Here is a 27,143-nt window from a genome sequence, read left to right as displayed (position 1 = left end):
AAAAAAGTAACCATTGATTTACCTGTGAAATAATGCTACGTGGCCTCTCAGTATTAGCCAGGCAGTTAAAATAAGTGAATTGAAAGCTGACTATGTTGGAGTATTTCATTATTCACCTGCAACTAGACCCAATTTATCCATGTTACCGAGGTATCCAAGTACTGGCAATGCAACTCCCAGAACAAACGCAAACAAATCATCATTATCCTTGTGTTTTTCTTTGTTCATCTGATTTGTCCCATTTGACTTTTATAAAGAAGATTTTTTGTTAAAGCTCACTTTCTCTTTACTAGTAAACTCTAAACACGAAGAGGTCCTGCTGGTGTAATAAGTAACCTCAGACACATGTGAAATCACTTTATACGTGAGCCTTAAGCTTACCTGTGCAATCTACAAAGAAGAAAACTTGGAAACATGGCCAACTTGCAGTTTCCATCCATGGCCAGCGTAATTCTAACTTGGACAGTCATTTCTTCATCATTGGGTCAAAGTGCCACACAGCCCCCCTCTGATGGCACAGCAGGATCACCATTGCCATGTGCACTGCAGCAGTTCAAGATGGCAGCTCATCTCCTGTGTGAGCACGATGACCCCATATTCCAACTTTAATCTATTGCATTGACATTTGTAGAATTAGAAGCTTTTTTTTCCCCACATGTTTTGCTTCCCCGATGAACAGTTGTTAACTCTGACTTTATTTCCAGTGCTATTCCTGAAATTCTCGAAATCTGGCTGGAGGAATCTGCCGAAGACTTTCGTCAAGTTCCAACTTACTCTTGTCTCCGGAAGGTACTTTCCTACTTGAACCAAACAGTGCCAGGGTCAGATGCTGAACATCGGGCCCAGAAACTCGTGAGTCGGTTTTTGGCGGAGGAAACAGCGGAGAAAGAGATGTTCAGTAAGATTTACAATTATGTTGCAAAAATGTGGTTTTAATTCAGGGTGCCTCCCTACAAGTTTGTGTGCGGCTTGCCCCTCTGTCTCAGGATTTAGTTCATTTTGGTTTCCTTTGACAAGCTTCAAAATTACTTCCAAATTTTTGGATAAACGAAGTTAATTAAAATTATTGCTGAGTGCTTACCCCTGTACTAATTGCATGATGTACAAGACCAAATTCTGCATAGAATTGATACTCTCATATGGTCCGATAAGACCCAGCAGCATGTAATGCGACTTTCTGGACAATTTCCTTTTGAAATGTTTTCATCAATGACATTTTATTTTATAATCTGATGTAATAATTTTGCAAGTTATTGTGAAACAATAGATTGTGATTCAGAATATTTCCTAAAGCCAGAAATTGGGATGGGAATCTGTCATTAAATACAAGTTCTTTTGCAATTGAGATGCTCCCAACAAGAGGATTTCAGTGCAATATCATATTACTTTCACCAAATCTAGATTTAGAAGTATGAATATTAGATAACTATTGGAAACCAATGCACAATTTCTAGTCACAAGTTCGTGAGATATTTTAGAGCAATGTGAACTTTGGGCACAAAATACATGTCTTTCTTCACTTGCACAGAAGGCTACCGTAGAAGAGTCAGATTCTATGTGGGAGAAGAACACGACCAAACCATCGAACAAGTTGACGAAAAGCTCCTGTCCTACCCATCACGCTTCATTGCAGAGCAGCTGACTTTTATGGATGCTGTGAGTGAACAGGAGTCTGGCGGCCAGTCATTCTGAATAAGATGTTTCAGTCAGCAGTAGGCATCTGAATCTCTCTGTATTGTTTAATGCTATTACTGCTCCACCAGTCATTATAACTGAATTCCCTTCAAAATGCAGTCTTCCAAGATGTTAAAATGTGTTGTTTGACGTGTGACTTCAGTATCTCGCTTGAAATACCTGCCAACTAAAACTTCAGCACTTGTCATTTGTTTTGAATGAACGCCATGTGAAATAAGTGACCCGAGAGAGCACTGAAAATCCTTTGTAACTTAGTGTTGAAACTTTACAAAATGAATAGTATTTCAGGGTAAAAGTTTAATTGTTTCATCATAACAGTCACTGTTTCTTCAAGAGTCCACTGATTTTGTTTGTAGTATCCAGGATGGCAATTTTGTTGTTTTCCCAGAATCTTCTGGAGTGGGATCAGCCACGGGGTATTCCAGTCTAGTCTCCAAGGTGGCTTGATGCCTACCTCTACAAAATGAGACTCGTGGTTGCTGAATCAAAATTTGAGTTATGTCAAAGTCTGGTCATAGGCTTAGGCTTGAAGTGGAAGTTCAGTGGTCTGTATGACAGCATTGGGTGTGACTCTAGAATGTAAGTAGTCCTCTAGGTCTCAAAAATCCTAAGCATATGTTCATGTTCAGAACAGGGGTGCAGCAATCTCATCTGGAAGTGACCAGTTTGTCAAAAGTAGGTTTTGGTTATGGGATAAGAGATAATGGGAACTGCAGATGCTGAAGAACCCGAGATAACAAAGTGCAGAGCTGGGTGAGCACAGTTGCTCCGAAGATGCTGCTTGGCCTGCTGTGTTCCTCCAGCTCCACACTTTGTTATCTCAGTTTGTTAAGGGGCAGCTGCTTTTCTGCACAGAGTTCCAAAGGTAACTGTCTGTTTTGACTGCAGTCTCTGTTGCATATGTGTATGTATATACCGACTGGCACTTAGAGTCTAATCATGTGACATAATGATGACAACAGCCATTTTTGGTGGGAAGCAACCTAGCTGGGTGTCTGTTGAGGAATGTAGCTGCTTTTCTTTTGTTGAACCATCGAGATCTGCAGTGAGGGTTGTGAGTCTTTGTCAAATCAGTGGTTTGACCTGGTGAATATTAAAGCGGTTTTTTTGATCCTCATCGCTAGTTTTTTTCTTTACCATGCAGAGCCAGGGGGCTGAAATGTTAAACAGCAGGAGTTTTATTATGTAGTTTACTGTCGAGGCAGCAGGGTTAGCCTAAGCTATTCCTTGCCGGAAATGATCGCTGACATCATTGTGACGTGATCAGACTGTTAAAAGTGAGAGCCCACCATGCTTGCATAAACATGCAACAGTTTCCCACTCGATGGTTTCTGAGCACTCCTTTCTACTGCAGCCTGTCACAGCCAACTCTGGCTTTGAAAGTGACGAGACTGACAAATTTCTCCATTCTGAATGAGTTTACGGGGATCCGAAGGAGCTATTTGCCGGTTGTGTTAACTTTCACTGTCGGAGCATAATTGTTGATGGGAGTTGCTCATCTTGAAGAGGGAGACAGAAGGACACAATGTAATCTGAATGACCAGTTGACAAGCTTGGACGTTTGGCAATATTTGTGTTCAGCATGAAACCAACAGTGGTGAAGTGTTGACATTGAGGCCTGTTGAACCAACAGAGGGCCAGGCTGCCATTGTGTTCTGTCAACCTGCCTTGGTGCGAGAAGTAGACATGATGCAGGGCCGCTATACTGATGCCCAGCCTGTCTAGCCTGTGGGCCACCAGGGCTGAGCATCTGTAGCAGTGACTATTGCCAGCAGAGCCATGCATTGATGGTGTGCGTGGAGCCAACAGTCGGAGTTGGGTGGAGATAACCAGTGATTTTAAATCTAACCTACAAATAGGAAGCAGATGACTGAAAATTCGAGGGTTTTGATCTGTCTGAATAGCCAATGTGCCCTTGTGCATCAATGTGAGTATTTTCTAGCCAGTCGTTGACAATATAGCATGCAGTTTTAATGTACAATTGCAAACTAGCAGGACGAATGTACCCATGGATGGACAAATCTTGTTTGTCGTTCATTGCTTAAAACATGGCACGACTGACACCTTTAACCTTTGTTTCCTTTTTATTTTTGATCAGGATCTTTTTCAGAAACTTGTGCCCAGCCAATGTTTAGGGTCCATCTGGTCTCAACGAGGGAAGGAAGAAAAACAGCATCTGGTATCAACCGTCCAGGCCACCATGACACAGTTCAATAATGTTACAAAATGTGTCACCAGCACCATATTAAGACGTCAACAGTTGAAACCATGGCAGACGGCTAAAATCATTGAGAAATGGATTGATGTTGCCCAGGTACACTATTCTTTATTGGTTTTTAGCCTTTGTGACATGTTAAAGTCCACAGTGCATGAAACAACCATGGTGGAAGAGAGCAAGCCATTAACACTATGTGTTGATATGTCCAAGGTTTGAAAGCCTCTTGAATTGGTGAGCAGAATACTTTTCTGAATAAGAGTTGAATGCTTCATGGAAAATCCTAGCATTCATAATTTCTGTAGTGCTGGCTGCTAATAGCTCTTGCCTCAGTTTACAGTTGCATTGAAATATTAATGTATTTTTTTCTAATCAAAAATATTTATGTGGATAAAAAAGGCAAACTGATTTCAGATTTTTACTGGCCCTTCAAAAATGAAGTTAGTTATTGGGCATTACATAGTGTTATTTGCCTCCCTTTCAAGCCGTAATCAGTTTATGAAACAGTGTACATTTTATTCCCAATGTTCTGCATTCTGTATGCCTACATGACGGCACTTCAGTAACTTGCCTGGTTGTCTGTTTCCTATGTGTTTGCCAAAGGAATTTGTCTCAGCATGTTAGTCAGCAATCGGGAAAAGAGTGAGGAAGGGCTGTCAGATCTGATACCAGGTTTGTACTTGTCGCCAACATGTGGCATGCCCACTCGTACATTTGGAAAGGATCAGGATAGGAACCGAGTAATTAACTAATTAAGTAAAGGAAGTAATTGATTCTTACTGATTTTATAATCCAAAATTGCACTGGATTTTGCAACAAAACTGTACTTTCAATGTATTTTCCCGTATACACGTGACAACAAAATATTCATTCATTCGTAAGGTTTGGAATGAAAGTTCACAATAATTCTGTTGCCAGCTAATTTAGAGAAGTCTGGTTTGGGTCTTGGCAACACTGCCTGCATCAGTTTTGACTCGTTAAGAGTCTTGAGGCATTAATGGGACCTTGATGGGGATTTGAAAGTCTGTCTCCAGTTTCACAACATGGAGCAGTTCAACCGAATGTAGGCTGACTCCCAGTAGTAGACATGGATGAAGGAGTTGCTGACATATACACTGGTGCTATCAAAGGCTATTCTGAAGAGGAATCACCACCTTACTTTGATCACTTGGCTGACTTTTCTAGTTCTGATTTTGAGTTTTTACAATAGTTGACAAGGAGTGGCTTCCATGTTGAAGTGCCCTCCATTACTTCCATTTTACTGCAGCAGCTTTATTTCCCTGAAGCCGGAAGACTATGGGCTGGAGAACCTACCTGCTGGCCTTAATCAGATAAGGCTCTTATGATTATGCCAATTGACGCACCTCTAAAGAAATCCCAAATGGTGTGATCACCCTGCCCCTCCCTGGCCTCCCTCCCCAAGCAGAAGTGGCTTTGAGACCTGATAACAAACACTCGCAGGCTTCCTCCTCATCTCCACCACACCCCAAAGTACACATTTGGGAGGTTTGATTTGATCCAGTTTTCTCCCTACCTCCAACAGGTTGGGGGGGTGGTGGAAACAGATGAAGGACATTCAGCTGCTAATCTAGGTAAGGTTAGTTAACTCAGTATCAATAACGTAGTGATTCATAAAAGTAGACCCAATTTCCTGATTTGTCTGTTTTCCCTCGAATGAGTATCTCACGTGACTGGTCCTGCCCTCCTATTCTGTCAGATAATACAACCTATCATTCATTTATGAGCTAAATGTGATGGATATAACAAAGATGATTACCCCGCCTCCACCCCCTACCTTCGCGACTTCTACCACTCAGATGTCCATGTCTCAATCCTACTCATTTTAAGCTCTCCTTTGGTGTCAGTAATCATATCTAACCAGTCACAGGCTGGCAGCAAGGGAACTGAAGAGGTTGTCTCAGAGGGATACAAAACGAATATCAAGGTTTGAGTTGCCAAGAATCATGGAATTCTTTCCCTCAAAAAGTTTGTTTGTTAATGCTGTTATTTTCTCAGCTAACATTTTTCTGATAGAACCTTTTTAAAAAGTCTGAGGTGTTGGGTAATGGGGAGTCACTGCTTTTTCCACAGAACTCACGGCTTTTTTTCTCTGACAGGAATGTAGGATTTTGCAGAATTTCTCGTCAGTGCATGCTATTACCACTGCATTGCAATCAAATAGTGTGTTCAATTTGAAGAAGACTTGGGCAGCCGTGTCAAAGTAAGTCATTGTTCAGAAAGAGCCATGTAATTTTTATTTAATAAGTATGAGGTAGGAAATTGCAGGTTTGACCTCCAGGTTTACTTGCACAAGTGATCTTCACACGCTCGGTGCATTAACAGGATTACCAGAGGCACTACAGTGCAATCCTAACAATTGGTTAATTGGCAGAATCTTTCATCCTTTCACAAAGGAGCGAAGAGTTAATTTGTTTAAGTGGAAAAAGAAAACTGTTTGGCAACTTGAAATATTTAACTATCGTGTTCCAAAACTGATCTGCTGTTGGATGTAACGTAACACAGTTTCCTGTGGATATGCTGTGATGGGGTGATATAAGCCGGAGGTTTGTGTGGGATGCTAAAATACAAAGACAACAATTATTTTAATCTCCCAAGAAAGCACTCTATAACACTTTGAAGTGCACACCTGTAGTTTATGTTCGTGTGCCTCAGACCATTTGATCATGGTTGTGTTTTTGTAGGCAGCTTGGGAATGAAATCTCTCTTGCTGCAATGAGATTCACCAAAACGACTGCACTCAAGAGCTTTTGCAGCACAATGGCAGTATCCCCATCCCTGGGTTTCAACAATCAGGGTTCAAGTTCTACCTGCCCCAGAGATTGCCAAAACATTTCTGAACAATTGGGTTAAAATAACTATACTTATTGTAAAAATGCTTCACTGCCGTTCACTCTCTGTATTACTTGCTTATTTGTCAGATTCCGTATCAGCTGTTTGTTATCTTGACTCTATTCTGTCAAGAGTAATTTGTCTCATTCTCTTGACTAGGAGCAGTAAGATAACATTTGAAGACCTTTCAAACAATGAAGAAGATAACTTTGTAGCAAGTAGAGAGCTGCTAATGGAGGTAAGGTGTTGCACTTGGCCCAGTGTGACTATATTCAGGGCATGATCAATAGTTTCTAGTAAAATATCTGCAATGAACTCAGTTGGTGACTGAATGCATACAGATTCTGTCAATCAATACTGCAACAGGAGTATATGTATTGCAGTCCAGGTGGTCTGGCTTGGCTCAAGTCTTCCAAGATTGTTTTGTCATGATTCTTATAATTGCTGATGATATTGCAGTTAACATTTTAATCGACATCTAATTTGGTTATACTGCAGTGATGCAGCCTTCATAGATTATCTTTCTCAGCGTTCATTATCTTGGAAATTTGAACTGAAGCAATGTCTATGATGCAGTAATGCAGCCTTCATAGATTATCTTTCTCAGTGTTCATTATCTTGGAAATTTGAACTGAAGCAATGTATATGATGCAGTGATGCAGCCTTCATAGATTACCTTTCTCAGTGTTCATGATCTTGGAAATTTGAACTGAAGCAATGTCTATGATGCAGTGATGCAGCCTTCATAGATTATCTTTCTCAGTGTTCATTATCTTGGAAATTTGAACTGAAGCAATGTCTAAAGTGCGATATGTGCCAATTTCTTTTTCTTTTGCTTTGTACACCTCAAGGGCCTTGTAATTAATAAAAGCCAAGGCAAAACATTAAGAGATTTAACTGGTTCTCATAAGTGTTTTTACTCAATTACCATGTCTTCCTTTTCTTGTTCTCTGCAGTCAGAACTATTTGCTGCGTAGGAATGGAGAGATATTCATATCTCTTTGTTCAGTATTTCAGACATCAACTATCTAGTTTCAACTAGCTTGGACGAAAACTGACAAGTTTCTAGCCATTCCTCCTCACTCCTTTTATCATGCTCTTTGTCCACTCATTTTGCTCCTGAATTTGACAAAATAACAGAATAATTGGTCAGATATAAATATTTTGGTGCCACTTTACCAAACTAGTTGTCCAGCTCAGAAAATAGTCAACGTTTTCTTATTCTCTAAATCATTCTTAGTTGGAATTGAAACACTTTCAAGCTGGTATTTGAAGAGGGAGAAATGCAGTAATCATGCTAGCATGTTGTCAGTTTGACAGACACTCCATTTTTCAAACTGCTCAATGTTCTAGTTGCAGTGAACTATCTTTTTACATTGCTTTCCAGATGTTTGCCCCAGAATTTCTACTGCCCTGCTGTCACACTTTGTTTATTGTGTGTTGTGATTGGTGCACTGTACAGAATTTCAACATATTTTTCTGATCTAGATTGAATCTAAAAGTAGGTTTGCTTTTATAATCAAAAATGTGTGCTCTGCATGATGATTGTTTTTGTGGTGCAAAATTCTGTAAGTATACAGGGGAAAATGTGAGTTCATGATTGGACAGTTGTATAACTTCCATAAAGCTTTCTCCCAGATTATGCAGTGAATTACAGTGCATGGTTTGCTAATCTTTCAGCATCTTACACAAATGTGCTTTGGCAGTGGTGCAGGGCACCGCAATAGTTCTTGCTGTGTGTACATTAATGTTCAAGACACAAAAGCTCCAAGTGTGAACAGCAGGTTCACAGATGACACAAGAATTGGAGCGGTAGTCAGTAGCAAAATGCCTTAGTTTTGAGGCACACATTGTTCCAGCTGTGGCTCAACTAATGTTATTTACAGTTCCATCATTACCCCTTTGCTGTTATATTCAGGCAAGTATCCAATATTTTACCAACTTATCCACAGGTCCTCCTGCCTTCAAGAATATGTTTATGCACACACCAAAGTCCTTTTGATCCTCTGTCATCCAGACCCAAAACATCAACTTTCCTGCTCCTCTGAAGCTGCCTGGCCTGCTGTGTTCATCCAGCTCCACACCTTATTATCTCATTGAACATATATTCTCCTGACCTATTAGACCCCCAAAATGCTTCACCTCACACTTTTCTGGATTGAATTCTATTTGCCTCTGTTCAGGCCTTCTAACCAGCCCATATGCGTAACCCGAGAGACTAAGGCTTTTTGCTGTTCACAACCGTCCAATTCTTGTGTCATCTGTGAATCGGCTGTTCATACTTGGAGCTTTCGTGTCTTCAACATTAATGTACGCACAGTAAGAACTATTACTGTACCCTGTGGTATGCTGCTGGATGAAAGCATCAAGTTGCTGAAAAGCCCTTCAAAAATCACATTTACTTCCTGCCGCAAACCCAATTTTGGCTCCAATTTGCCAATTCGATGTATCTCCTAGGCTCTTAGGTTCTGAACCAACCCACCATCTGAGACCATTAAATTATTTCTTCGGGTAAGAGAGGTGTCTAATGAAAAGACCTTGAGAAGAATTGTATTCTTGAGTTTAGAAAAAAATGACGTTTAAACTTGTTGAGACAAAGTTTTGGAGATCTGGTGAGGTAAATTGTTTTTATCTTCAAGCGAAATTGCACGTTACATAGAAAATTTCCAATCTCCAAATGATGAGGTTACACAAATATTGAGTTTGGTTTCCAGTTCACAGATGAGGGATCAAACGTTGAACTTGCCTGGCCTTTATAGATCTAACGTTGCATTCCACTGTATAACTGTCTAAAATTTTGAGTCCTAAATTTTGATTCTAAATAGATTTAGTTGTATGATCAAGGGAATAAATAAGACATGGAGTAGTAATTTTGAGAAATAGGACAATGAGTTCACAATGGATTAAACAAATTCACCTCTCTTTTTCTAGGATATCGTTCAGGGAATTGTGCCGTACCTGGGAACTTTCTTAACAGAATTTTCAGCACTGGATTCGGCTTTCCCGAATTACCATTCAGTAAGTCTCTCTTACAAGATTTGGATTCCTTATTTGCTGATGAGCGCTATTATTATGGTTTCATTGCAAGCTGCTTGTAGATGAGAATCAAAGCAATAAAAAAAATGAATGAGTTTGATTAATAATCCCAATCAGAATAATTTGATGCTTTGTGCTGTGAATCAAACAATTTGTAAACAAAGGAACATGCAAATCACTTTGCAGTTAATTGAATATGGGTTTAGTTTTTCAAAAGGTTGGATAAATTGCACATCATTTTTATTCTGTACAGGTAAATTGGTTACCTGGATGTCACTGCGTATTGAGCAGTTGAACAGCTGAGAATGTCTTCAGCTTGGTACTGACCTACTTGACTGGAGCAAAGGGCTCTATGTAGTGTCCAAGATATGACCTGGTGGTATGACAGATCATTTGTGATTGGCCTTTGACGATATACTAAAATGGAACCAAGTTTACAGAGCTTGTATTTCACTTCTGATCTTTTAAATTTCATGATCTTGTTGTACTGTTTGACCTTTGTACATTTGAATTAATTTTCTTTGTCCTTGTCTATCTCTTACAGAATGGCTTGATCAACTTTGACAAGAGACAAAAAGTTAGTACTGAAAATTGCACTGTACAAAATGTTTGGAATTGTATGAAAGGGGAAAAGCATGCTTTTCAATCTTGTGCTGCTTTATTTGCTTGATGGGGGTGTAGGGGGAGTCCCCAACAGCATCCTAAATGTATATGGTCACTAATAAATCCAATAAAGAATTAAGGAGATGCTTTGTTACTCAGAGCAGCCAGAATGCAGAAGCTGCTGCTACCAGGACTCGTTGAGAGGATGAGCACAGATGTATTTGAGAGAAAGTTAGATGTCAGAAAGGACACAGCGGCATATTTAGAGTTTGAAGCAAGGTGGGAGAGGTGTATAGATCAGCATGGAGCAGTTCAGTCAAATAGCCTGCTTTTGCGCTGCTAATGTGCTACAATTTACCTTTGAACAGTCACAGCCACGCACAGGATATGCTAGGCGTTATGTGAGTGAAGATGTTGTTCAATTAATCTCAGTGTCATGGAAGCTATTTCATTATTGAAGACACTGGATAAACAATCTCTCCATATTAGTATTTTCCTTTAGATGAGAGACATCATTTCGTCATGGGATGTCAGAAATTGAGGGAGTGCACCTGTTTGGATTCTCACTGACTGGGCAGTATGTTTTACTCCATATTTCTGAATTTGGTAATACCAAATTCTCAAACATCCCTGTTGTCATGGCTACTGTTGAGGGTATCATCAAATCCCTATAGTGTGGAAACAGGCCATGCAGCCCAACAAGTTCATAGGGCCACTCTGAAGAGGGTCCCACCCAGACCCATTCCCCATGTCTAACTCACTGAAGCTAAATATCCCTGGGCACTACGGGCAATTTAGCGTGGGCAATCCACCTAACATGCACATCTTTGGACCTTGGGAGGAAACCAGAGTACCCAGAGATAACCCACTCAGATTGTATTTTCATCTTGTACTGCAACATTCAGCAGGCAACCTGAGAATATGAATTTGAGAGGAATTTGACCTTATGGCAAACAATGAATTCTTGCTTACAGAGCTGTAACTTGAGGTCCCTATGAATAGAATAGGTTCCGATCAGAAGCAGCTGATGCTGAATTTGCCAAACTGGGCCATGTGATGTAAAATCAGCTGGGTGGCAAAATAGGCATCCAACGCTATGTGACTCCAATTCACCAGCTCGGAATGTAATCTGTCAAATGGCCCGCCATTTGTCGTGGCTGATGTGGATGTAGTGAAGTGTTTCTTTTCACTGACCTGTTGAAAACTGGCTGGCACTTTACAACTTGGCAGTAACATGTTGTCAGAGTTTGACTTAGAAAGGTCTGCCCCTTTTTACATGTCAAATTGTGACAAGATTCAACCAAGAAGCCACTGTGGTTGAAAGAAAATAGTCCAGTAACTTCGAGCTGCTCATGGTCCATTCAATTTCATGGTGGTGCAACCTTGAAAAATTAACTCAACATTTTCACCGTCTGTCTTGGTATCAGTTACTATAGATCAGCCACTTATTTTGTACTTGGCAGACTTCCTTTTGCTTGGATGAATGATCTTTCATAACATTTCTTGTCTTCACCCTAAATCAGCTTATGGTTCTTAAGTGAATCATTTTTTAAAATAATCCATCTTTGAAGCACTGTTTTGGGAATTAGTGTCCTGAAACCATCCTGGATAATCTGTACAGAAATTTATCCTTGAAAAGTCACATTTGTGTCATTTATTTCCAAAGCAGAAATATTTTTGTGACATGATGTACTGTGCACTTTGAATAAAGTTATCGATGCTGTTCAAAATACCACAGACTAGGATTTAGCAGGAGCAATTATAGCAGTTTAAACTTGCCTTAACAGCTCATTATTTATTTGTGTTCTTTCAGGAATATGAAATAATTTTGGGTATCAAATCCCTGCAGTTTGCTTGCTCATCTTACACCCTTCGTCCAAACGAGAATTTTCTAGACTTGTTCTTTATGCAACAATACTTAAGTGAGGATAGCGAGTACGTAACTGGTATTGTAGGAGTGTGCAGGTAAAACAGTTAAGGGTTGTGTGTGAAATCTTCTCTCGTTATAATTGCTGTTTAATGCTAGTGAGCTGCCAGATTGTTTACTGTCTTCCTTTTCCTTGGTTTCAAAGTTTTGACAATGAATTCTGACCGATGAGGATAAAGCCAGTTGCTCAATGAATCAATTCTGTTGTGTTGCATCAAAATGCGTTTCATTGGTATATAATAGTGCAGAGTATACTATCACTAAGCCAATGATTGCAGGAAAATGCAAAAAACTTGATGAGTGACCAATTTTAGCAACATGTCCAAGAGCTCCTATTGTGGGTGCACCTACAAATCCAGATGTAAATTGTACCAGTTTTGAGAAATGTTTCTTTTCCTTCCAATTTCTTTTCAAACACATAATCCTATTACTAACATAAAATTAACAATAACCCTACACAATTGGTCAGCATTTTAAAGTATCTTTCAATGGTTGCCTAAAAACATCATTCCCTCATCTCGAAATAGCCACAGTATATTTTTAATAATGCAACCAAAAATAATCTCCAACTGAAAAACAAAACACTTTGCCATTCCTGGACCAGAGTTGATTAAGGAACCAGATTATAGATCACTGAAACTATTTTTTAGTTTTGACAGAGCAGGCTTTGTAATAATTACATTGTTTGAAAACAGTTTGCTTCTTCATAAATTGATGGGCAGAAGTTCTTATTTAAAATGTACCTGATGTAGCAATTTACATTCCTGCTTTGAAAATCAAAGCTCACTATTAAGCCCATCCTCAGGCTATGGATGACCATGTGCAGCAAGCACCTGGCATTATCGTCAGTTCCATCAGTGGCACAGTCAGTATTGGGCCAACTTCAAACATGGTATTTATTTATAACAGTAATTACAAAATGTTACCGAAATTCACTTTGCATGGATCATAAGTTATATTTAAAGTTCTTTTGGACCTCTCGGATAGTTTGGTTGATTTTCGGACGGTTTGTCTGAAAATATCAGCAACAGAAAGTCTGGTCAAGAGATATACTCCTCATTTTACTACCTCCGAGATGTGGCATGTGGTGTTTTAGTCACCTGAAGTGACTGATTCATGACTACCTTTCATTGCTTGACATTGTCTGTACATTCACATGACAGTGTGGATGAGGCCCAGAGAAACTCCTGTATAACTTTACAACCTATTGTATCACCTTCGGCACTGGAAGTTTGATTCTCATGTTTTCCAGTTAACTTTTTTCAAGCCCAGTCCTTGTTAATTTTTTCTGTACCTGCTGTAGAAGTTCGAGCATTTTGTTCAATTCCACGTGTTCTGCAAAAAGACTGAGGGGGTTATCGTCTTGGTAAAAAATTAAGCAAAGGAACCGCAGATGCTGGGAATCAAAAACACAAAGAGAAATTGCTGAAAACATTCAGCAGGTCTGGCAGCATCTGTGGAAAGAAAGCAGAGTTATCCTTCGGGTCTGGTGACATTTCTTCAGAACTCTTATTGTCTTGATCTGCTGTTCATAAAGCAGAAAAGATCGATGTGCCTACAGTGAGAACTTTTGTCGCTCATTACTCAAAGTAATGTTCAGTGTTCTCCTGCCTGAAAACACGTGCCTTTTGCAAACAAAATTATCATTCTGCAATTTCAAATCTATGTAAATGATTGATTTTGCCATAAATAATAAGAATATTGAACAAAAGCATCTGATTCTTTTTAAATGAATCTTGTCTGAAAATGTTTATTTGCCACCCTGCAGCTCCTCTGAACTCGAGAAACCGCCAAAGCCCAAAAAGAGTGTGTTTAAACGCCTCAGCTGGTAAGTATCCCATGTTAAGCACCGCAAATATCTCATTATTTCCTTTATTATTGGGATGAATGGACAGAAAGGTAATTACATCTGTTCCTTGACAAATAGAGACATTTGATGTGTGGTCATTATTGCTTCATTGGAGTGAGATTTTTAGTAACTGTTCGAGTAATTTGAGATGATGCAAGGAGTGGTGCTGTTATTCTCACCTCGTGCATGTGTCTCGTGTAGACTGATTGATAGAGATTCTTTGCTATGACCATGAGTGTAGAATGTGGACCTGTGATGAGCTTGGTATTGCCTAGCGATTCTCATTTGTCCAGAGAAGTTTCTGCACCATGGCTAAATTTCACCGGAATAAATTTGTTTATGAGAGACAAGTAAGCAAAAAAAGTGTTACAGTGAATTAAATTTGCATATTTGTGGGCCTGTATAATGAAAACTAGCAATGTTTAACAATTTTGAGTGAAAAATCAGATTTGTGTTCTACTTTGTGGGTCAGCAGGCAGCAGAAATATCTTCTGTTGAAAAATTATCAGACATGCTTCTCACATTTGAAGCTCCACCTCAAAATTACTGTCTCAATGGAGTCAAGTTCGGTCAAGGAGAAGCACACGAGATCTAGGCGTTCTTGTACATCAGTCAATGAAAGCAAGCGTGCAGGTACAGCAGGTAGTGAAGAAAGCTAATAGCATGCTGGCCTTCATAACAAGAGGAATTGAGTATAGGAGCAAAGAGGTCCTTCTGCAGCTGTACAGGGTCCTGGTGAGACTGCATCTGGAGTATTGTGTGCAGTTTTGGTCTCCCAATTTGAGGAAGGACATCCTTGCTATTGAGGGAGTGCAGCGTAGGTTCTCAAGGTCAATTCCCAGAATGGCGGGACTATCATATGTTGAAAGATTGGAGCGACTGGACTTGGAGACTTGAGTTTAGAAGGATGAGAGGGGATCTGATTGAGACGTATAAGATTATTAAGGGATTGGACACTGTGGAGGCAGGAAGCATGTTTCCGCTGATGGGTGAGTCCAGGACCAGACGACACAGTTTAAAAATGAGGGGAAGGCCATTTAGAACAGAGTTGAGGAAAAATGTCTTCACCCAGAGAGTGGTGGATATATGGAATGCTCTTCCCCAGAAGGCAGTGGAGGCCAACTCTCTGGATGCTTTCAAGAAAGAGATAAACAGAGCTCTTAAAGATAGTGGAATCAAGGGTTATGGGGATAAGGCAGGAACAGGATACTGATTGTGGATGATCAGCCATGATCATAATGAATGGTGGTGCTGGCTCGAAGGGCCGAATGGCCTACTCCAGCACCTATTGTCTATTGTCTATAAAACTCAAATCTCTTTCCATGTAGGTGACGTGAAAGTATGTGTTTGTGTTGTTGTGCATACATGTGTAAAGACTCCAAAGTTATTGTTTTTGATAATTTTCCTGAGTTGGGGATATTATTTTATATTTCTGTTCAATAGGTAAGGACTGACCAGAACTCAGCAAAGTCAGATTTTCCACCACCTACCCGTGTAGAGTTTCAGAGAAGCAAAACCATGCCTTGTTGCTGTGTTGTGCCTTGCAGTGATCTGGACTGTGACATGTGACTATTGTTATATAGAAACCAAGAAAGAGAAGGGAAACACTTATTCACTTCCTAGGATATCTTCTCTTTACATGAGTGTGGATGTTACATGGATGTGATTTAGGCTTCCGTGGCTTAATTGTGATTCTCGAAGTGCAGGCAATCAACGTTGCAGCATTAGTGTGCAATCTCACATTTCAGCAGCCATCTGCTCTTGCTCCCTGCACTATTTAATGCCTAATATACCAACAATCGGGATTTTCAGTGTAGGAATTTTTTTGTCATTGCATCTGCTGTACTTCTTTTGGGAGTTTTGGAAAATTTTCGATGTTAATTATGCAATATAAATGCAAATTGCTGAATAGAAATCCTAACGTTTGCAGTACCAATATACTGAAGGCCAAATTCAGAGTTCACTGTCCTACCTTACAAAGTGTTGTATACAGTTTTCTATCAATTATCAATGGTGTTACTTTGTTTTACGTTTTACTTTTAATAAACTGCAGCTTTCAGGATGAAATTACATACACATTAGCATGTGGCCAGGTTGGGGGAAATTTTCCACCCTGTGGGTATTCAAATCCACATTTTGCCTTTCATGAGATTGAAGTTGATAGCAGGTTGAACAAACACTGCAAAAAGCCCAGATTCTTGTGCCATTGGAATATGCAAACATTGTAACCTATTCATATACTCCCTAACTATTAGACAATGTAACGGTGTTCAATACTAGTAATGCGAGCTCTTGGTATGAGTGTGCCACTATTAATTTCTCACAGGTCAAATGTGGCGCGCATCAAACTCCTGGTACTCTCATCATCAATATACCTTCATTCTAGTTTAATTTTTTTTAACAGTTTCTCTAGAATGCAATGACATTTTCATGTTTGTTGTGTCCCCTTTCCCTTGTGCAGCCTGTTTTCAAAGAGAGGTGTTAAAATACACAACACTCAAACTAAAAGCTCTGAGCAGCGAGCATCCCTTCAGAATGAGGATTCAGACGACAGCATTACCGCAGCCAGCATTTTATCAGATTCCAGCCACTTGGAAATGGAAGAGCCGAGCACTTCGCAAAAAGCGCCGGAAAAGGTGAGACAGTGAGGCACTCATCACGTAAAATATGTTGTTCTTGGAGACTCTGGTTTGTCTAATAATGTCCAGACAGTTTTTTTCTTCTTTCTTTCCTTCCTTTCTTCTGCCTTCCTGCCGTCTTATTATCCTGACTACACTTTGGCAGTCAAGAGGATACAAGGGTACTCAGTGATACCGTCCCAGCCACTGGAGCTGGATGGCTGCCTAGCCAATCTCCTTCGCCTTTCTTTTAAGAGCTATTAGCCGAATAGCCATTTCGATGTTTCAGCCAGACTGAAATCCTTAAAGTGAATGCCGTTCCACCAAGCATCTTCATACCTGGCTGCTGCCAGCAATTTTCCGTCCCAAGTCCCACTTGCCAAAGTTGGGTTACTTGCTTTCAGAACGAAGGCAAGACAGCTGTGCAATTCCCAGCCAAATTCAACCTTTGTGCTGGTTACTGAAGCATTTGATTCCAGAAAAGGTGTTATTCGCTCACGAAGTGAGAGTTGATTTAATTTGTTTTTTTTGAGTTGTGCTGTTGGCTTTGTTTTGCTTAGATATTTTATATGATTTTATACTAATAGCCAAAATATTTCATCTTTAATTATTCACAGCATGTTTAATTTCTACACAGTAAATTTTAGTGCATGGGGTACATCTGTCGCAGCTTGAAGCGCACTGCCCACAAAAACAGTATTTAGAGTATGTTGGATAGGTCTTGATCCAGCAATTGCAACAAAGTAATGCAGCTCTCTGCATGGAGTCCTCGTGACTGCACGTTTTGTTTTTCTTCAATATTTGGGCTTTGAGCTGTTGATTAGTGCGTTCTGTGCTGAAGACCATTGTATCTTGGGAGATTATCAAAGTTGTGTTATGGTTATTGTTTACAGAATATGTCTAGGACTTGTCCCAGGGATATTTTCATAATGTATTCCCCTAAGAATTGGGCTAAGTATTATTAGGTCACATTTAGGTGTTTTGGAGTGGTATTTCTTTGTTTCAAAATACCCTCTTCCTTTTTATGGATTCTCCTGTTTAGTGTTGTGACTCCCTGTATGTTAATCATAAACTGAGAGCTGCAGTGACTTGGATGATTTCATTCTGGTTTCTTTAGTTCTCTGCTGTATGTGGTTTGCTGCTGCTGTCTGTCTTTCTTTCTGCCAGTGGTGCTGTGCTGCACACATTCTGACCTGCACAATGCACTGGTTGGCCCATTTGCAGTCACCTGCAATTCATAAATGTGTTTTAACTTCAAACAGTATAGTTGTATTCAAGATTTCTGTGCGTAGCAGGGTGAAGTGGGCAAATAAATATTTATGTAAGCATGTTCACATACTGAGTGCAAACTGAAACCCCAAAGGTTTATCTGACAAACTTAGAATTGAAGCACCAGTTTACATGGTCAAGTGAAATGACCACAATGTTATTATGCTGAAGGAAACTAATTAGTAATTTATGGGCATGCTAAGTACTGAATTGTTGATGTTGACTGAACAGCTAGTAAACACAAGCGGGAGTATAATTCCTCAGAAGTGATCTTTACTGGTAGAGGAAAGAACTGCAAGTTAAATATTTCACAAGACAGCAACGACCAAGAATTCATGTGCAACTTCATGTTCTTACAATTAAGCTGTCCTGTGCACAATGCCTTCACCTTTGTGGGCAGCAGGACAGCATATTTTGTGTAATAATAAATATAACTGGAAAGGGGGAAGTATCTAATATGCAACAATTGACAAACGTTTTCTTAAACAAAATAATTATTCCACAGCCATTAAGATCCGTGGATACTGCCTCCTCTGGAGGTTTATCCAACAGTGGTGCATCAGCAAAATCAAATTATGACAAAGCCAAGTCTCGTAGGCGTGCAGGTTTGGGCAGCTGCTGGTGTGCAACACGTCGGAGGGACAACCGCCAGAATGAGAAAAGCTGCCTCATCCGTGTCAGATTAGAGGAGGACAGAGCACAAGAATTCAAAACTATTTTGGTAAGTCCCTGGACTGGTTGCTCTCGTCATGCTCGGTCCAAATAATTGCCATTGCTCCCTGCCAGTATCGCAAGAGGAATTTTTATCCCAATTATTTGTTGCGATGCAGTCATATTCAGTGTGTATTTTCCACATTGCTGAAGCCTTTTTTGCTCTATGAGAGTGCTTTGACCATCATTTTGATCCTGTTTTGTAATGCAGTAGCAATGTTTAGGTTTTAGGCCTGAACACATTTTCCTTGCATTTCTCCTTTAAGTGTACATGGCAAGGTGCAGCGCTCTGTTGCCCCATTTTGGGGACTGGCTGATAACTATTGAAGAGGAAATATCACAAATTAACACGCACCATTAACTGTACAATAAATCAGCAAGGAGGTACCAGATCTTCAGTTAGCTGACCACAGGCACTTTGGTCCATCTGTAAGCCAATCGAGTAATACTAACAGAGATATTGAATATTTCTTTCCTGGCTTTGGCTCATGTGAAATTTAAAAGACTGGTGCATGGAAGAAAGCACATCAAAAATGAGTTGGAGAAGAACATAGAACATTACAGCACAGTACAGGCCCTTCGGCCTTCGATGTTGTGCCGACCTGTCATACCAATCTGAAGCCAATCTAACCTACACTATTCCATGTACGTCCATATGCTTGTCCAATGACGACTTAAATGTACCTAAAGTTGGTGAATCTACTACCGTTGCAGGCAAAGCGTTCCAATAGCAAGAGTGCAATCCAAAACAGAATAATTGCCTATTGGCTAGTTCAGGGAAGTCGAAGGAATATTGGCCAAATTAGAAGGCACATAGGTTGTTTTGTTTGATCATGCATTTTCCTTGACAGGATCAGTCGTACTCTGATTGTGCCTCCACAGAGGTCAGTGTGATGTGTGGAAATTGCTTCTAGTGTTTAAATATTGTTAACAAACAGCGCCTCTTTACTCTGGTGAAGAGAACATTTGTTAGCTTGTCAGTGAGTTGGAGATGGGGCAGAACCAGCCTAAGATCTGAGGCAGAATTTGGATAAGCAAATGGCAAACAGCTTGTTTAAATTGAACATCTATGAAACACAGAAAACAAAATTCTCAACCAAAATGACGAAAATGTCTCCTGCTGAATGTGCAACAAATTGTTGCCAACTAATACAGTCATGAGAGGCCAACTAGAAAATCGTGGAATGTTATCACAAAGCAAAACAAAAACTTGACTTATTGTGTCTGTGTTAAATCTCAGTGAGAAGTAGCCTAATTCGCCACCCATCTCCCCCACCACAACCACCATTGCCCTTTTTAGCCCTGCCCTGCAAATTTTGCTCCATGTAATTATTCAGTTGTCTTTAGAAAGTTATTTAATCTGCTTTAACCACCTATTCGGATATTGTGGTTTGGAAAAAGCAGGATTCTTTTTTGTTTTTGCTTTTTCTCCCCACCAATGACCTTAGATTTTGACCTTGGTACATAGTGTCAGAAGGACCAGTAAACAGTTTCCCTCATTTACTTTAGTTAGCCTGAGCAAATGACTGTTCTTCATGATTCTATGTTCTAATCCTTACCCAATTTTGAGTCTATACCGCCACTGCCCATTTCATTCCACAGGCTTCAATTTTGCTTGCACACTTGTGTGGCACTTCTTCGAACATAATTTAGAAAATCCAATTTATCACCAATGAATCACTAAAATTAGTGATTAATCATTTAAAGTCTGAGCATACAGAGTGGAAAAGGTATTGGTTATTCAAAAAAGATCACTTTTGGGGATGTTAGTTAATGTAAAATAACAAGGTGTCGAGCTGGATGAACAGAGCAGGCCAAGCAGCATCAGAGGAGCAGGAAGGCTGACGTTTCGGGCCTAGACCCTTCCTTAGAAAGATAATGTAGTTCATCTAATCTCTAGTTGTGTAATATTTGACTCTACCACTTATAGAATTGTCGAGACGTACCGAACAAAATATCCCCCCAAACCTTTCCTATTTATGTACTTATTCAAATGTCTTTTAAACATTGTAATTGTGTCTACATCTGCCACTTGCTCAGGAATTTAATTCCACTACATTTTTTGGATTTTTCAGATTTGCTATCCATTAATATATTTAATATGATCTTTGCTTTTGACTGGGTGGCAAAAGTAGTTTTTTTAGCCATGAACTATAGCAAAATTAAAGTAGAATTAAGTGTGAGTTTACTCAACCAGAAAACATTGCAGTTCTCCAGAAGAAACAGAAAATTTACTGGTGCATTTCATCTTCCAGGTCATTGCTCAAACTTGAGCTGAGAAAAGCATTCTCCAAATATAACAGAGAATTAAACAAAAGCAGACAATTGCCCAAAAAACTGGTCTTCTCAATATCCTGCCTATCAAATATTATTCCTGTACAGTCACATTATGATTAAATATTTGCACTGTCTTCAAATCACAAATTGCTAACTGTTTCAAACTGTTAAAGCAATTTTATGAATAATTTATATGAATAAGCATAACATTAGGAAATGTCAGACTTCACAAACAACATTGAGCCATTTGCTGTAATGACAATAAATGTTAAAAGCAGGCAAATTGTATGGGGGTAACAAAGTGGGAAGCTGGATGAACACAGCAGGCCAAGCAGCAGAGCATCTCAGGAGCACACAGTCTGGCCTTTCAGGCCTAGACCCTTTTCTGATGAAGGGTCTAGGCCTGAAACATCAGCTTTTGTGCTCCAAAGATGCTTCTTGACCTGCTGTGTTCATCCAGCTCCACACTTTGTTATCTTGGATTCTCCAGCATCTGCAGTTCCCATTATCTCTGATACAATTTTAACCTCATTGTGAAGCCTCTTCCAGGGATACCTAACCTGAAGAAGTTACCCTCCTCTCTCCGGAAAAACCTCAGTGGATCTTTCTCCCACTGCAACTCTCTTGTAATCTCTTCAGCCTTGAAACAAAGCTTTTCTGTTGAAGGATCTGTGCCCGAAACATCAGCTTTTGTGCTCCTGAGATGCTGTGTTCATCCAGCTCCACATTTTGTTATCTTGGACTCTCCAGCATCTGCAGTTCCCATTATGTCAAATGGTATGGGGGTTTTGGGTGGGAGGGGATGGAAGTGGATTATTTAAATTATGAATTTCGTCATTAGTTACTTGTTTCAAACTGTGTGTATAGGTAAACTTGATCACTGGGCTCTGTTTCCATTCAAATTCCAACCTTTACTGTTCACAGTAACTGTGTTATGGAGCATCGAATGCAGATTTTACAATAACTGTCCTACCAGATATTATTTCATTAATGTAACTTTTACAGCTTACAGTGTAATGTCCCAATTAGTTTTCTGGGTGAAAGCAGCAATATTTATAAGCCCTTTGGAAATTGAGGCATTATATATTTCATTTGGTGTGTGTGTCTAATGCATTAATGAAAAGTGAATGTTGTTTTAATTAGGTGACTAATCAAGATCGTGTATCTGAAGTTGTCAACAAAGCCATGACCGCGCTCAAATTTGAACCCGAGCGTCCTCAGGAATTTGATCTAGCACAGATCATTGAATCAAATAAAGGTGAGCAGTGGAAATTGCTTCAATTTAAGTTAAATCTATTTCTGAACAGCATAACAACTGCAAGGGAATTGATATTTTCTTTTGATTTCACCAAAAAGCTGCAGATATCTAAATTTGTATCATTGAACATACCCAAGCATGTTCAGCAGGATTCAACTCTGAGGAATGTAAAGCCAATAAACAACTAATACCTGCACCTAATAAAAGCAAATTATTTCATCAGATTGCCCTAAAGCCAAATCAGAACAAAGAACCACAAATGCTGGAAATCAGAAACTGCTGGAAAAGAACAGCAGCAGTAGCAGCACATGTAGAGAGAAGTCAGGGGTAGTGTTTAGAGTCCAGTAGCCCTTTTGTAAAACTACCTAAAGCCATATTGAGTGAAGGATGTACATCGGGATTTGGGTGTGGCATTAAATCCTGAATTATTCGCATTGTTAGCACATTGTTCTGCTTTGTTCATTCTTATTTTAACTGGTTATTCCAAAATAAATGTTTCCTGTTGCTGAAATTAATCTGTTCTTCCCCTCTTTTTGGCCCGTGGCTGAGAGACCAGAAACATGGTTGGGGTCACTGCTGTCAAGTTGCTAATCTGTCGCAACCCTCCCCCAACCATTTCCTGGTGAAAAGTAGAAACGAGGTCTCATGGGTTTAATTCTGCTGTGGTGTAAAACTTGCCATCCAGGCTGTGTTAAGCAGAATGCCTTATGAAAATGAAAGGTCCCAATGCCTTTGCAGCATGCTATCCCTGTCAGATTTCACAGAAAAGAAAAATCAGTTCCCTGGACGTAAGTCTCACTGACAAAGCTGGAATTTATTCTGCATCCATCATAGCCCTCAGAAAATGGCCATTCACTGGATCACTAACTCGTGTTTGATTTAGGTGCCCTCAGTGGTGTTAGTTTCATGATTCCAACACAATGCTGAAGGAGAGGATAGCTTTTCTCAGTGTTTTCGCATTGATCACACTGCACCTTTTTGTGTTTGATGCTGGTATCAGCAGAAGTGACCATGTAGCTGCTGGGTCATTCGTGAATCAATTGGGGTTTTGCGTTGTTCTGTAGTAAGGAAAATCTGACATCTTTACCTGGGCTACTGTATGCTGACTCTTCACAGCCTCATATGTGGCCTAATAAAGCCACTCAATTGTACAAACTGTCATGAAGAAGGCATGTGCCATCGGACAGTGAGAGGTTTGAAATGGATTTTAGTCTTGACCAACAATGCTCATCCTGAGAATGGGTCTCAGATATAATGGTTTTCAGTTATTGAGTTTACCTAATTTGGTATAACTCCAAGATTTTCTCTTGTGTTTTGTAATACGTTCTGAATCCTTGCAGTACATTTGTTCTGTTCCTCCCAGCCATTGATATTTCCGTATCCAGGAAGCAGTTGGACCTGTGCACAATTAATATGATGAAAACACGTGTGAATAATAATGTGCTTTCCCTCTGCTTTTTCAGTGCTCATACTTCCGGCTGATGCCATCCTGTATTATGCAATGAACAAGAAAGTGAATCATGACTTCATCCTGAGATTCACTGAAAGAAGATCTTCATGTCTATGCAAGTTTTAGCTGTAAGGAACATAATGTTTCATGGGACTCTGTTGGATCTAAAATCTCTGCTCAGTACCAAAAACCCTGCAATATATGAATAAATTACTTTGGCAGTGTTCTACTTTAAATTATTGGACAATTTGGAGAGAGTGACTTGACTTCAGACAATTGCTTAACATTAACTTTTGAGTCCAGTGCTTGTTTGTCCTTTTCAAACATCTTGCACATCAGCTATTTTTTCTGGAATGCTGGAGAATTGAACCCTGCCACCGGTCTTCTATGAACATCACAGTCATGTATCAATTGGTTGGATGAGAAAAAGAATCGTTTACGTATCAATCTTGTTGACCAATTGTGATTGAATTTGCTTGGGTTCCTCAATGGTTGTTTGGTTAAAAAGCAAACCAGCCATTTGTTCAGCCAATGGCAGGATGATGAATACTTCAACTGAAGTGTTTGGTTTGGCCTTTAAACTCTTCAGCACTCCATTCCTGCCTTCAATATTTTTATTTCTCCAGTGGTTTAAACTAATTTGGACAGAATGCCATTGACATGCCTTCAACAAAGGGTAACTACCAGAAATAATAGAGTTGTTTATTACTGCCAGTCATATTGCACTTGTTTGAGACCTTAACTGTTTTTACTTAATGTTCAATTTTACAACAATTTAACATAAAATTATTGTGTCATAGTGGGACATATGAGTGAGACTGTGTGAGTGAGAGTCAGAGTAAGCGATGTGTGAGTGAGACTGTGAGTGTGTGTAAGAGTGAGACTGTGAAGTTAGAGTAAGACTGTACGTGTGAGTGAGACTGAATGACAGTCAGTGTGAGACTGTGTGAGTGATACTGAGAGTTTCTGTGTGAGTGGGTGTGAGAGAGTGGGACTGTATGAAGTCAGAGTGAGACTGTGAGTGAGAGCATGTGTGCGAGTGAGACTGTGAGAGAGAGAGTCAGAGTTAGATTGAGAGAGAGAGAGAGAGACTAGGGATTTGTATGTGAATGAAACCGTGCATTTGTGAGAGTGAGACCATATGTGTGACTAAGAACATGTGTGAGTGAGAGAGTCTGAGTGGGACTGTGTGTGAGTGGGTCTGTGGGTGAGTGAGTGAGTCTGTGTGTCAGTGAGTCAGAGTGAGACTGAGAGAGAGAGAGTAGGAATTTGTATGTGAATGAGACCATGCATTTGTGAGAGTGAAAACATGTGTGTGACTAAGAACATGTGTGTGAGTGAAAGAGTCTGAGTGGGCCCGTGTGTGAGTGGGCCCGTGTGTGAGTGGGCCCGTGTGTGAGTGAGTCAGAGTGAGACTGAGAGAGAAAGAGTAGGAATTTGTATGTGAATGAGACCGTGCATTTGTGAGAGTGAGGCCATGTGTGTGAATAAGAATGTGTGTGTGAGAGAGTCTGAGAGAGACTGTGTGTGAGTGAGACTGTGTTAGTGAGACTGCGAGTGATCCGATGTGAGTGTGACTGTGAGTGAGAGTTTGAGTGACACAGTGAGATTAATTGAGAATGTATGATTGAGTGTGAGACTGAATATTAGTCAGACTGAATAAGATTGTGTGAGAATGTATGAGTGAGAGAGCATGTGTAATTGAGTGAGTTTGAACAAGACCATGTGTGATTGAGACTGTGAACTCAGAGTGAGATTGTGTATGAGTGAGACTGTGTGAGTGTGAGAGGCAAGGTGTGTGAGAGTGAAATCGTGGGAAGTCAGAGTGATACTGTGTGTTTGAACCTCCAAGTAAGACCGTGTGAGGGTGAGACTGTGTGCGAGTGAGTCTATGTACGGGTGAGACTGCATGCGAGTGAGACAGCGTTATGAGTGAGACTGTGTGTGTGAGACTATGTACGGGTGAGACTGCGTGCGAGTGAGACTGTGCGCAGGTGAGACTCTGTGTGAGTGAGTCTCTGTGTGGGTGAGACTGTGCACTCAAATGAGACTGGCTAAGAGTGTCAGAGACAGCCTGTGTGAGTGAGACTGAGTTGGTGCGTGAGAGTCAAAATTGGGCATGTGTGTTATTGAGCCTGAGTTTGTGCATGTGACACAATGTGAGTGTCTGTGTGGGAGGGAGTCAAATTACATGTGTGAGACTGTGTGAAGTGAGAATGAGACTGTATGTGTGAGACTGAGACCATGTGTGTGAGTGAAAAAGTCAGAGTGAGACTGTGTATGCGTGTGACTGAAGCTGCAAAGTCAGCGTGATACTGTATGAGTGAGAGCGTGTGAGATTAGATTGGATTCCCTACAGTGTGGAAACAGGACCTTTGACCCCACAAGTCCACACTGCCCCTTGAAGCATCCCACCCAGACCCATCCCCCTACAACCCACACACTCCCAAACACTACGGGCAATTTAGCGTGGCCGATCCACCTCACCTGCACATCTTTGGACTGTGGGAGGAAACCGGAGCACCCAGAGGAAACCCACGCAGACACGGGAAGAATGTACAAACTCCACACAGACACTCACCGGAGGCTGGAATCGAACCCGGGTCCCTGGCGCTGTGAGGCTGCAGTGCTAAACACTGAGACACCATGCCACCCTTGAGATTGTGCTTGTGATACTGTGTGAGACTGAGTGTGAATGAGACTGTTTGAGAGTGTGAGGGAAGGGAGTCAGTCCATGTGTGTGAATGAGTCCATACTTGTGAGTGAAACTGAGTGTGGCTGCGTGAAGTGTGAGTCAGACTGACTGAGTGTGTGTGTGAGCGACTATAACAGGCTGAGTGAGAAATTGTGTGTGTAAGTGTGAGACTGCGAATGAAACTGTCAGAGTGTAAGAGTGAGGGAGTGTGTGTATGAGAGGATATATGAGAGTAAAGTGCAAGCCATCTCAGGGGAAAAAAAAACTAACAAACTAACCATTTATCCAGACCATTAGGTGGGATGATGAGTACTTCAGCTGGTTTGTTTGGCTCGGCCTTTAAAGTCTCCAGCCAACCTTTTGTTTCCAGAGGCTTTAACTAATTCTGCATTAAAAACCCATTGATGTTTTTTAACTCACTGCAACTGCAAGAAATAACAGCATTGTTTATTATTGCCAGTGGTATTGCACTTGTTTGAGACTTTAATTAATGCTCAGCTTTATAATGAATTTATTTTGAATGGTTATATTGTGAGATGTGCGTGCGTGTGTAAGAGAATATATATTTGTAAAGTGCAAACCATTTTGGGGATAAAAGGTATTTAAAAGATGTACAGGGGACCAGATCACCTCAGACATGAATACTGTAAGACACTTGTTGTTCCTAGTTTATCTGCTCATGTTCCATTA

The 27,143-nt window shown here is 40.3% G+C and overlaps 1 protein-coding gene across 2 annotated transcripts in view; it reads left to right on the top strand.

The window, feature by feature from the left end:
- The window catches only part of LOC132208885 (ral guanine nucleotide dissociation stimulator-like 1), a 59,362-nt gene extending 42,671 nt beyond the window's left edge, over positions 1-16,691 (top strand). For both annotated transcript variants that reach the window (XM_059644192.1, XM_059644193.1), the window contains 9 exons: positions 705-898; positions 1,529-1,656; positions 3,794-4,009; positions 6,028-6,131; positions 6,920-6,998; positions 9,692-9,778; positions 10,341-10,373; positions 14,095-14,154; positions 16,637-16,691. In XM_059644192.1, coding sequence (XP_059500175.1) covers positions 705-898; positions 1,529-1,656; positions 3,794-4,009; positions 6,028-6,131; positions 6,920-6,998; positions 9,692-9,778; positions 10,341-10,373; positions 14,095-14,103 — 850 coding nt within the window. In that variant the 3' untranslated portion in view covers positions 14,104-14,154; positions 16,637-16,691. The remainder of the gene's footprint in view (positions 1-704; positions 899-1,528; positions 1,657-3,793; positions 4,010-6,027; positions 6,132-6,919; positions 6,999-9,691; positions 9,779-10,340; positions 10,374-14,094; positions 14,155-16,636) is intronic.
- Positions 16,692-27,143: the final 10,452 nt, after the last annotated feature.

This window comes from Stegostoma tigrinum, unplaced genomic scaffold (genome assembly GCF_030684315.1).
Source record: "Stegostoma tigrinum isolate sSteTig4 unplaced genomic scaffold, sSteTig4.hap1 scaffold_57, whole genome shotgun sequence".
Lineage (NCBI taxonomy): Eukaryota > Metazoa > Chordata > Chondrichthyes > Orectolobiformes > Stegostomatidae > Stegostoma > Stegostoma tigrinum.
Note: the sequence above shows the minus strand (reverse complement) of the source record. Positions and strands in the feature narration are given on the sequence as shown.